We start from the raw sequence: 13,240 nt of genomic DNA on the forward strand, positions 1-13,240 counted from the left end.
CAGCTCTTAATCTCTTCACTCACTAGTAAGCTAACGCTCCTAATGACGAACACTACTCTCTTCTTCTACCTCCTCTCCCTCTCTCACAGACACTAGTGTCTCTATGGTATATGGCAGGCTACAGTTATTACAGGCCACAACACAGTAGACCTACAGGAGTGGACACGCGACAGCACACAGCCAGAGAGAAAGGAGCAGGGGCACAGTGTCATGGACGAGGACGAGGAGTACTCCAGCATGCATGTCAGTTTGTATGTTTGTCGTGTTTGTGTTTGTTGTTATGGAGGTTTTGATGTGTTCCTGAATGATACCCTCATCATCATAATCATTGTCATTTTCAATGCTTTGCCTTCTCTCTTTACTTGTTTTGGGACTCCACCATTGTTTTAATGTCCTCTTTTTGCAGTCTGACTGCAGCCTTGTACAGGGTAGTCTGACTACCCTTATCCATCGCTGACCGCTATGTGTGTGTGTGTGTGTGTGTGTGTGTGTGTGTGTGTGTAACCTAAATCATTTTCCAATCTTTTAGCTCTGAACAGAACCATTCTTTTTTTTTTTCGTTCCACTCTTCCGACCAGCAAAATAATGTTATGAACCAGTTCCAACCCCCAAAAAGTAATGGTTTATATAACCCCCAAAAGACATGGTTTATATCGTTCCTTTCTGTTCTTTTTGAAACCTCTGAAATCAAATTTAGTTTGATTAAAGTACTTCACCAGCGAGGATATAGCAGTTTGCTATGGAGCAAGGTTTCACATGCATTGGACAGACAAGTGTAGGGCTCGAGATGCAACTGAATTCTGTGGGTATTGAGAGCGAGAGCGGGTGGAGGAGGAGGCTTGGCTTGAAGCTATGGACATCTTGTTGTTATGACATGCCTTATCTTAATTAGGCCCACAGAATTATACCTACAGAGAAGCAGCTTCTATAAAGGAACTTCGAATGTCTTTGAACTTCAGAGCGTTGGCCTAACAAGCTTCTGTGTGCAGAGCAGCACCAGAATTACAATTAAAACACATCTAATATTTTTGTAGTTAATAAATCCAATGCAAAACATGATACATGTGACTATAGTATCCTTAACTAGCATTGAAAAATATATCCATTCTTTTCTAATTAAAGATCTCTCCCTAATTTCTGAATCATGCTTGTAACGTCAGCTACAGTAGACTATGTTTTGGAGGGGGAGGGGTCTACACACACAGACACACACTGGCAAAGATTTTCACCTGGCAGAAAGACATTGGAATACGTTTCTGAGTGACAGAGTGAGAGCTTTGCATAGTCGCTTTGTGTTTTTTGTGGGACTGGGAAAAAATGACCGCAACGTAAAATAACGTTACTAACCGGTTCCTGAGCTTTCCAAATTACGGTTCTGTTCCGGAACAGTATAGATCACTTTCTTTCCCAGGTTCTGATTATGTTCTCCAAAAATATTGTTATTTTCAAGCTTTTGGTTCGGTTCTGTTCCCTGAACCGGTTCCAATCTCTGGTTTTCCTCTCTGTCAGGCTAAACAGTTGGAGAAGAAGGAGGCAGAGATGATAGCACTGGACACTTTCTTCAAGGAGCAGTTGATACATCTGGAGCAGAGGGTATGAGACCATTATCTTCACACACACACACTGTAATGCTACGCTACACACCACTGACCCTGACTTAATGCTCACAATTCTTCCGAAACATAAATCAATGAAAGTATGAAAATATATATAAATGGGGATTGTTTCTTGACTTAATTATAAAGCCAGGCGTTAAAACGTGAACATTCTCTCTGAGCCTCTTCAATGAATGTGCTTAGTTGGATGTGCATATTTTTCTATTTTCTCTTGGGTGTAATTTTGTCCATCTGTTGTGATGAGCCTTCATCAAATCACAAATGCAACCAGTAGTCTCATCTTTTCACTTTATTATGGTGGTGACCAGGAACAATTTGCTGTTAGAGTGGGAAAAATATGTGTTTTTCTGGCTTTTAAGACCTTTAATTTCCCATCATTTTCCCTGCGTGTCCCTGACATTTCGAAGACATAAAATTTGTGGTGCGCAGCGCTAAGCAGTAGTGGCCTGGCCAGGCGCCGGCGAAGAGGACCTTTAATATCCAAAGAAGAGCAGAACAGAGGCAGTCCTGTCCTGTAGGGCCAGTAGGGAAGCTCCTGGGGAGTTAGCATGCTATTTGTCTTGCGCTGCTGGCAGGATGAGATGCGACTTGTGAACTGTGTCAGGAATTTGATAGGGCAACACATTCCTCCTATAGAGCCACGGCAAAAGTTAGGAAAACAGACACAGCACAGGAAGGATTTAATGTAAGTGGAAGCAATGTTGGCTGAATAGGATACACCACTCTTACTACCTTTATGATGACAAATACCTTGTCACTCTTGGCCACAGACTGACTGGTCCGGGCCTGACTGTTTTCCCAGATTAAATAGCCTTTTTAATAGTGACTCTGAGGAGCTCTAGTACGGGGTAGTGAAGTGCTCAGATGGCAGTGAACGACAAAGCTAATTAAGCATATTATCTCCTTCATAGATGGCAGCATTTGCACAAAACTGAAAGCGCGAACCACCACATTTAACCATGGCAAGGTGACTGGGAATATGGCAGAATACAAATAGTATAGTTGTTCCCTCTGTAAGGCAATCAAACAGGCAAAACGTCAGTATAGAGACAAAGTGGAGTCACAATTAAATGGCTCAGACACAAGATGTATGTGGCAGGGTCTACAGACAATCACGGACTACGAAAGGGAACCGACGTCTTGCTTCCAGACAAGCTAAACACCTTCTTCGCCTGCTTTGAGGATAACACAGTGACACCGATGCGGCCTGCTACCAAGGACTGTGGGCTCTCCTCCGACGTGAGTAAGACATTGAAGCGTGTTAACCCTCGCAAGGCTGCCGGCCCAGACAGCCCAGACAGCATCCCTAACCACGTCCTCAGAGCATGCGCAGACCAGCTGGCTGGAGTGTTTACGGACATATTCAATCTCTCCCTATCCCAGTCTGCTGTCCCCACATGCTTCAAGATGTCGACCATTGTTCCTGTACCCAAGAAAGCAAAGGTAACTGAACTAAATGACTAGCGCCCCGTAATAGCACTCACTTCTGTCATCATGAAGTGCTTTGAGAGACTAGTCAAGGATTATATCACCTCCACCTTACCTGACACCCTAGACCCACTTCAATTTGCTTACTGCCCCAATAGATCCACAGACAATGCAATTTCTATCGCACCGCACATTGCCCTATCCCATCTGGACAAGAGGAATACCTATGTAAGAATGCTGTTCATTGACTATAGCTCAGCATTCAACACCATAGTACCCTCCAAGCTCATCATTAAGCTTGAAGCCCTGGGTTTGAACCCCGCCCTTTGCAACTGGGTCCTGGACTACCTGACGGGTCTCCCCCAGAGGGTGAAAGAAGGAAACAACACCTCCACTTCTCTGATCCCCCACAAGGGTGCGTGCACAGCCCCCTCCTGTACTCCCTGTTCACCCATGATGGCATGGCCACGCACGCCTCCAACTCAATCATCAAGTTTGCAGACGACACAACAGTAGAAAGGCCTGATTACCAACAATGACGAGACAGCCTACAGGTAGGAGTTGAGGGTCATGGGAGTGTGGTGCCAGGAAAAGAACCTCTCCCCCAATGTCAACAAAACAAAGGAGCTGATCATGGACTTCAGGAAACAGCAGACGGAGCACGCCCCATATCCACATCAACGGGACCGCAGTGGAGAAGGTGGAAAGCTTGGTCCACCCACACAGACAGTGTGGTGAAGAAGGCGTAATAGTGCCTCTTTGTCTTCAGGAGACTGAAGAAATTTGGCTTGACACCTAAAACCCTCACAAACTCTGAGAGCATCCTGTCGGGCTGTATCATCGCCTGGTACGGCAACTGCACCGCCTGCAACCGCAGGGCTCTCCAGAGGGTGGTGCGGTTTGCCCAACGCATCACCGGGGGCAAACTACCTGCCCTCCAGGACACCTACAGCACCCGATGTCACAGGAAGGCCAAAAAGTTCATCAAGGACAAGAACCACCCGAGCCACTGCCTGTTCACCCCGCTATCATCCAGAAGGCGAGGTTAGTACAGGTGCATTCAAGTTGGGACCGAGAGACTGAAAAACAGCTTCTATCTCAAGGCCATCAGACTGTTAAATAGCCATCACTAGCACATAAGAAGCTACTGCTTGAAATCACTGGCCACTTTAATAATGGAACACTAGTCACTTTAATAATGTTTACAAATGTTGCATTACTCATCTCATATGTAAACTCAGCAAAAACGAAACGTCCCTTTTTCAGGACCCTGTCTTTCAAAGATAACCTCTTACATCTACACGTTCCGCTAGCGGAACGTCTGCTCCAATATCCAATGATGGGCGGGGCGCGAAATTCAAACTCCTCTAAATCCGAAAACTTACACTTTTCAAACATATGACTATGTTACAGCTATTTAAAGACAAGACTCTCCTTTATCTAACCAAACTGTCCGATTTCAAAAAGGCTTTACAGCGAAAGCAAAACATTAGATTATGTCAGCAGAGTACCCAGCCAGGAATAATCACACAGCCATTTTTCAAGCTAGCATATCATGTCACATAAACCCAAACCATATCTAAATGCAGCACTAACCTTTGATGATCTTCATCAGATGACACACCTAGGACATTGTGTTATACAATACATGCATGTCTGTTCAATCAAGTTCATATTTATATCAAAAACCAGCTTTTTACATTAGCATGTGACGTTCAGAACTAGCATTCCCACCGAACACTTCCGGTGATTTTACTAAATTACTCACGATAAACGTTCACAAAAAGCATAACAATTATTTTAAGAATTATAGATACAGAACTCCTCTATGCACTCGATATGTCCGATTTTAAAATAGCTTTTCGGATGAAGCACATTTTGCAATAATGTAAGTACATAGCCCGGCGTTACAGGGCTAGCTATTTAGACACCCACCCAGTGTAGCCTTCACCAAAATCACATTTCCTATAAGAAAAATGTTCTTACCTTGCTTGTTCTTCATCAGAATACACTGCCAGGACTTCTACTTCAATAACAAATGTAGGTTTGGTCCCAAATAATCCATCGTTATATCCAAACAGCGACGTTTTGTTCGTGCGTTCTAGACACTATCCCAACGCTAAATCTCGGCCACGAGCATGACGCAAAATATGACAAAAAATTTCGAAATATTCCATTACCGTACTTCGAAGCATGTCAACCGCTGTTTAAAACCAATATTTATGCAATTTATCTCGTAGAGAAGCGATAATATTCCGACCGGGAATCTGCCTGTCTGTAAACTGAGGAAAAAACCGAAAGCCGGGGGCGGGGCGTGTCACGCGCCTAAGGCTTAGTCCATTGACTGACCACTCAGCTTTTGCTCTCGTGTGCTTCAGCCAGGGCTTTGAATGACATCATTCCTGTTTTTCCCGGGCTGTGAGACTCCATTGTTGACGTGAGAAGTGTCACGTAAGAGCAGAGATCCTTTGTAAACGATAGAGAGAATCAAGAAGGGCAAGAAATGTTCAGACAGGGTACTTCCTGAACAGAAGCATCTCAGGTTTTTGCCTGCCATAGGAGTTCTGTTATACTCACAGACACCATTCAAACAGTTTCAGAAACTTTGGAGTGTTTTCTCTCCAAAGCTAATAATTATATGCATATTCCAGTTTCTGGGCAGGACTAATAATCAGATTAAATCGGGTACGTTTTTTATCCAGCCGTGAAATTACTGCCCCCTAGATGTAAGAGGATAATTCGTAAAACTCCAAATAACTTCACAGATCTTCATTGTAAAGGGTTTAAACACTGTTTCCCATGCTTGTTCAATGAACCATTAACAATTAATGAACATGCACCTGTGGAACGGTCGTTAAGACACTAACAGCGTACAGACGGTAGGCAATTAAGGTCACAGTTCTGAAAACTTAGGACACTAAAGAGGCCATTCTACTGACTCTGAAAAACACCAAAAGAAAGACGCCCAGTGTCCCTGCTGATCTGTTACTTTTGACCCCCCCTTTGTTCAGGGACACAGTATTCCATTGCTGTTAGTCACATGTCTGTGGAACTTGTTCAGTTTATATATCAGTTGTTGAATCTTATTATGTTCATACAAATATTTCCACATCTTAAGTTTGCTGAAAATAAACGCAGTTGACAGTGAGACGACGTTTCTTTTTTTGATGAGTTTATATACTGTATTTTATTCTATTCTACCGTATCTTAGTCTATGCCGCTCTGACATTGCTCATCCAAATATTTATGTATTCTAAATTCCATTCCTTTACTTAAGATTTGTGTGTATTGTTGTGAAATTGTTAGATTTTACTTGTTAGATATTACTGCACTGCTGGAGCTAGAAACACAAGCATTTCGCTACACCCGCAATAACATCTGCTCAACACGTGTATGCCTTGCAAAAGTATTCATCCTCCTTGGCATTTTTGCTATTTTGTTGCATTTCAACTTGAAATTAACCTGTAATTTAAATGGATTTTTATTTGGATTTCATGTAATGGACATACACAAAATAGTCCAAATTGGTGAATTGAAATGAAAAAAATTACTTGTTACATAAAATTAAAAACGGAAAAGTGGTGCATGCATATGTATTTGCTATGAAGCCCTGAAGTAAGATCTGGTGCAACCAATTACCTTCTGAAGTCACATAATTAATTAAATAAAGTCCACCTGTGTGCAATCTGTCACAAAGTGTCACATGATCTGTCACATGATCTCAGTATATATACACCTGTTCTGAAAGGCCCCAGAGTCTGCAACACCAGAATCCACAAAAGAATCCAAAAAGCTACCGCTAAACTTTGTTAAAACGAGTCAAAATACGTTTCTATTTAATCCTCAGGTACCTTAAAATGTAATTAAACTTTAATATTTAATACAGAAAGAAGTATGTTCAATAGAAAAGCTAAATTAGCAGGTGCGCCTCCTCATCGTCGCGCGCGCACAGACTGATTTCCAACTCTGACTCCCAGTACCAAAACTCAAAATTATTCCTTGTTTGGGAAGAAACAAGTCTGAAACCTTGAACAAGGACTGTTGACATCTGGTGGAAACCATATGAATTGCAATCTGGGAGCTGGATTTGGACATGACCCTATACGTTCCATTGGAAGAGCATGGGCTCTCTCTCCCCAAAAAATTCTGGTTGGTTTTTCTTTGGATTTTCTCCTACCATATCAATTGTGTTAAAGTCTCATACATTAGTTTAACATTTCTACAAACTTCAAAGTGTTTTCTATCCAATGGTACCGATTATATGCATATCCTGGCTTCTGGGCCTGAGTAACAGGCAATTTACTTTGGGCACGTCAGTCAGACAGGAAGTGGAGAAAAATAGACCCTAGCCTGTGAAAAAAATAAGCAAACACGTTTGGTGTTCGCCAAAAGGCATGTGGGAGACTCTCCAAACATATGGAAGAAGGTACTCTGGTCAGATGAGACTAAAATGTTGCTTTTTGGCCATCAAGGAAAATGCCTGGCGCAAACCCAACACCTCTCATCACCCCGAGAACACCACCATGTTTTTCATCGGCAGGGAATGGGAAACTGGTCAGAATTGAAGGAATGATGGATGGCGTTAAATACAGGGAAATTCTTGAGGGAAACCTGTTTCAGTCTTCCAGAGATTTGAGACTGGGACGGAGGTTCATCTTCCAGCAGGACAATAACCCTAAGCATACTGCTAAAGCAACACTCGAGTGGTTTAAGGGGAAACATTTAAATGTCTTGGAATGGCCTAGTCAAAGCCCAGACCTCAATCCAATTGAGAATCTGTGGTATGACTTAAAGATTGCTGTATACAAGCGGAGCCCATCCTACTTGAAGGAGCTAGAGCAGTTTTGCCTTGAAGAATGGGCACAAATCCCAGTGGCTAGATGTGCCAAGCTTATAGAGACATACCCCAAGAGACTTGCAGCTGTAATTGCTGCAAAAGGTGGCTCTACAAAGTATTGACTTTGGAGGGGTGAATAGTTATGCACGCTCAAGTTTTCCGTTTCTTTGTCTTATTGCTTGTTTGTTTCACAATCAAAAATATTTTACATCATCAAAGTGGTAGGCATGTGTAAATGAAATGATACAAACCCCCCAAAAATCTATTTTAATGTAAGGCAACAAAATAGTAAAAATTCCAAGGGGGTGAATACTTTCACGAGCCACTGTACTTCATATGGGAGGTCATTAACCTCTTAGCCCAGGGATGAACAGCTGGCGGCTCGCGGGCCACATTAATGTCCCCAAAAATGTAATCTTAATTCAGTCTGGGTCTCAACTTACTGCTGCGAGTTAAAATAGTAGAATACACAAGGTGCGATTTGGTTATGCATCAGATGTTTTTCTCTTGTTATGTCAGTCAATTAACCCATGTCAGCTAACATTTTCTAGGCCAGCTATATAAACTTGTTACCATGGTTGAATTACCGGCCAGGGGGGCCCCCATAAATGTTGTTAGTCATTCAGATATATTAAAAACTGCAAACATTTCTATCCACCCTGTGGCAAAATCTATAGAATTGCAGGACATTAACTGTAAAACAGCTCATTTTCCTCTCCGCCCCATGGCAAAATGTGTAGAATTGCAGAAAACTTGCTTTAACATTGAAACTGTTACATCTGCTCCTGCCACGCCCTCTACTTCTCATCCTGTGTCTCCCTAACCTGCCGCCACTCCCCCAGTGCTCTCTTCCTCTCTCTGTGTGTGGGTGTATTTGACTGTGTGAGTGGAGACAGGTGTGCTGGAGGCAGAGCAGATCCCCACCAGCTGCAACTTGATCCATAATCAAGCCCTGCCACTTCCAAGCTGCCAGATCATAGCCTCTGCTCAGTCAGTCTGCATTTCAATCTGTTTGTTCCTGCATAGAGATTGTTATCCTGTTTTCCCTAGCCTGATGCTGATTTTCTCTCCGCTACAGTTCTGTCCGCTCTGATTCTGGTCCCTGTCTCCAGTCCCACGTCTCGTCAGTCCTGCTTCCCTGCCCTGGGCCCCCGCTCTATTGCTTCCTTGGATTCCGCTCCGGACCTGCTTACCCTGCCCCTACTCCCGTTGCCCCAGCCTCAGCCTCAGTTCCTGGTTCCTTGCTACCCGCCCAAGCTTCCCCTGGCCTGCACCCCATCTCCCCCCCGCTTTTCAAAAAATACCTTAGTTACCTTGTCCTTGTCTCCTCGTCTGAGTCTGCACTTGGGTTCACCTGCTCCGCCATACGTAACAGCAACGTTTTCTCTACACCCCATGGCAAAACGTGTAGAATTGAAAAAAAAACAAAAAAACACTTTGTATCTCCACTGTCAAGAGGTGGGCCACTAAAATGTTTTGCTTGCAATGTGGTTGTGGGGGGTATGGATGCAGTTGTGTAAAAATACTTAGAAGTACTACCTACATTTTTTTGGTACTTTACTATTTATATTTTTGACTACATTTACTTCACTACATTCCTAAAGAAAATATTGCACTTTTTACTCCAAACTTTTCCCTGACAACCAAATGTACAAGTTATATTTTTTATGCTTAGCAGGACAGATTGTCAAATTCACAAACTTAGCAAGAGAACACGTGATCATCCTTACTGCCTCTGGTCTGGCAGACTCACTAAACACAAATGCATCTTTTGTAAATAATGTTGGAGTGTGACCCTGGCTATCCATACATTTTAGAAACCAGAAAATGGTGCTGTCTGCTTTGCTTAATATAAGGAATTTTAAATGATTTTTACTTTGATACTTAAGTATATTTTAGCAATTACATTTACTTTTGATACTTAAGTATATTTAAAACCAAATAATTTTACTGAAGTAGTAGTACTTTTCCTTGAGTAACTTTCTATTAATGTATCTATACTTTTACTCAAGTATGACAATTGGGTACTTTTTCCACCACTGTATGGATGTGGGTACGCAGACCCGCGAGCACCTGCGGCCCCTCATGAGTTCAGATTTGTTATAGCCCATCCCTGTGTTAGACTCTGAGTGGTTATTTGGGACACGATACCGGTTCTGGCAAGTTTGGGGGGTACTCTCCCACATTTGTTTTGTCTGAAAATAGGAAGAGACATCATTTGAAAGCTATAGCCATGTTTTTGGGGAAATTGAAATCTTACTGCTGGCAATGTCATAAGATGTTGCCAGCAGTAACATCATTTTATCGTTCACTTATTTGTAACTATTGTAGGTGTGTGATGGGTTTTTAAGAGCCACATTACCAACGATGATCTTAACACTACGAAGGCTCTGGGAAACTAGGTCCTGAATGCTAGGGTCATTTTAAGATGTCAGACTTGGAAAAAACGTTCTGCCATTTTGGCACAGTGACTCACTACCCAAACCAGACCCAACTGGTTTCAAGTGGCCAAGAGACATCATGTGATCTCCTACTGCTATCTAGTGGACACATTGCGAATCAGACAGGGGATATATTTATATCAATAGATAAGTAGACACTTCAGCTTTCTCATATGTATATCATTCCAGTAAGACGAAAAAGGATATTTTCCACACTCCAAAGTATGCACAGTTCCTAAGTAATTTTAATACACATTTATGACTCAAAGAAGTCTATAATTACATTGAACATAAATATAAATGCAACATGCAACAATTTCAAACATTTTACTTAGTTACAGTTCATATAAGGAAATCAGCCAATGAAATTCATTAGGCCCTAATATATGTATTTCACATGAATGGGAATACAGATATGCATCTTTTGGTCACAGATACCTTAAATAAAAGGTAGGGGCATGGATCAGAAAACCAGTCAGTATCTGGTGTGACCACCATTTGTCTCATGCAGCACAAAACATCTCCTTCACTTAGAGTTAATCAGGCTGTTGATTGTGGCCTGTGGAATGTTGTCCCACTCCTTTTCAATGGCTGTACGAAGTTCCTGGATATTGGCAGGAGCTGGAACATGCTGTCGTACACGTCGATAAAGAGCATCCCAAACATGCTCAATGGGTGTCATGTCTGTTGAGTATGCAGGCCATGGAAGAACTATGACATTTTCAGCTTCCAGGAATTGTGTACAGATCCTTGCAACATGTGGCTGTGCATTATAATGCTGAACCATTTTTTAAAATATAACCTTAATTTAATGCAAATCAATTAAGAACAAATTCTTATTTACAATGACAGCCTACACAAGCCAAACCCTATACCAACACTACGCTGCAAATTGTGCGCCACACTATGGGACTCCCAATCACAGCCGGTTCTGATACAGCCAGGAATTGAACCAGGGTCTGTAGTGACGCCTCTAGCACTGAGATGCAGTGCCTTAGACCGCTGTGCTACTCGAGAGCCCACATGAGGTGATGGCGGCAGATGAATGGCATGACAATGAGCCTCAAGACCTCATTATGGTGTCTCTGTGCATTCAAATTGCCATCGATAAAAAGCAATTGTATTGATTGTCTGTAGCTTATGCCTGCACATACTATAACCCCACCGTCACCATGGGGCACTCTGGTCACAATGTTGACATCAGCAAAGCGCTTGCCCACACAACCCCATACACGCTGTCTGCCATCTGCCCGGTACAGTTGAAACCGGGATTCATCTGTGAAGAGCACACTTCTCCATCGAAGGTGAGCATTTGCCCTCTGAATTCAGTTACGATGCCGAACTGCAGTCAGGTCAAGATCCTAGCGAGAACGATGAGCACGCAGATGAGCTTCCCTGAGACGGTTTCTGACAGTTTATGCAGAAATTCTTTGGTTGTGCAAACCCACAGTTTCCTCAGCTGTCCGGGTGGCTGGTCTCCAACGATCCCGCAGGTGAAGAAGCCGGATGTGGAGGTCATGGGCTCGTGTGGTTACATGTGGTCTGCGGTTGTGAGGCCGGATAGACGTACTGTCAAATTCTCTACAACAACGTTGGAGGCGGTTTATGGTAGAGAAATTAACATTCAATTCTCTGGCAACATTTCTGGTGGACATTCCTGCCGTCAGCATGCCAAATGCATGCTCACTCAAGACTTCAGACATCATGTGACAAAACTGCACATTTTAGAGTGTCAACAGCACAAGGTGCACCTGTGTAAGGATCATGCTGTTTAATCAGCTCCTTGATATGCCACACCTGTCAGGTGGATGGATTATCTTGACAAAGAAGAAAAATCTCACTAACAGGGAAATATGTTTTTTTGTGTGTATGGAACATTTCTGGGATATTTTATTTCAGCTCATGAAACATGGGACCAACACTTTACATGTTGCTTTTATATTTTTGTTTAGTATATACGGTCTTTTTTTGAGCTCTCCTAGCTGAGCTGTTGAGGAACTAAAGCAAGCACACTTGAGGTTGTTTTGTTTGGAACACAGCCCTGCATTCTCACACAATTACTATTGTTCACATAATCCAAAAACGGTCCATTATAAACCATAATCTGGGTCAGGTGGGCATCATTTGAAGGCTTGTTCTACTGTCAACATGACTACCTAAGTTATAAATACGATCTCCACAAGGCAATTCAGAGAAGCAGATTGTAATTTTGGTGTGCATAGGATGGAATTCAGATGTGTGTTCCGCTGTGAGTTTTTACGTGCTGTGCTCAAGTTCAGAAAGTCTGTCAGTCAAAACCCATACAGTGCTGTGATGCGGAGACACTGAGGTCATGTATAGCATGTTACTGTACAGCCACTGTGTTCCAATTTATAGCTCATCAGTGTCCAAATCTGCCATTTACAACCCGGATACGGATACAAGTGTAAAAGGTTAATGTTCTCTGAACTATTTGAGAACATTCCCAATGTCAAACCAGCTCAAGAACATTCCTAGAACATTACAAAAAACGTTATTTAAATTTAACCATGTTTGAACTTTTAGGAAACGTCTGTTAAAGTAATAAAATGCCAAGAAAATTGTGTTTTTTGTCAAGTTCCTTAAATGTGCTGAAAATGTTCTAAATCCAAGCAACTATCCTGCACCTTTCTTAGAACGTTGTGGGGAGGTTGTCTGCAAAATAACCATAGGACAACCAAGCTCTTAAAAACACAGAACGTTATCAACTAATGGGGAAGCCAGGCGTTAAAGCGTGAACATTCTCTTTGAGTCTCTTCACTGAATGTGGTGGGGGAAATTTAGCCCATCTGTTGTTGAGCTTTCTCGCATCACAAATGCAGTAGAGTAGTCCCCTACTTTCACTTTATTATCGTAGGGACCAGAAACACATTGCCCTTAGAGGGGAAAAAGCTGTTTTT

The 13,240-nt window shown here is 42.4% G+C and overlaps 1 protein-coding gene across 2 annotated transcripts in view; it reads left to right on the plus strand.

The window, feature by feature from the left end:
- Positions 1–69: 69 nt before the first annotated feature.
- LOC115168170 (MICOS complex subunit mic25a-like) overlaps positions 70–13,240 on the plus strand; it is a 73,525-nt gene continuing 60,354 nt past the window's right edge. For both annotated transcript variants that reach the window (XM_029723188.1, XM_029723187.1), the window contains exons 1-2: positions 70–243; positions 1,510–1,593. In XM_029723188.1, the coding sequence (XP_029579048.1) occupies positions 211–243; positions 1,510–1,593 (117 nt within the window). In that variant the 5' untranslated portion in view covers positions 70–210. The remainder of the gene's footprint in view (positions 244–1,509; positions 1,594–13,240) is intronic.

Source organism: Salmo trutta, chromosome 30 (assembly GCF_901001165.1).
Source record: "Salmo trutta chromosome 30, fSalTru1.1, whole genome shotgun sequence".
NCBI classification, from domain to species: Eukaryota; Metazoa; Chordata; class Actinopteri; order Salmoniformes; family Salmonidae; genus Salmo; species Salmo trutta.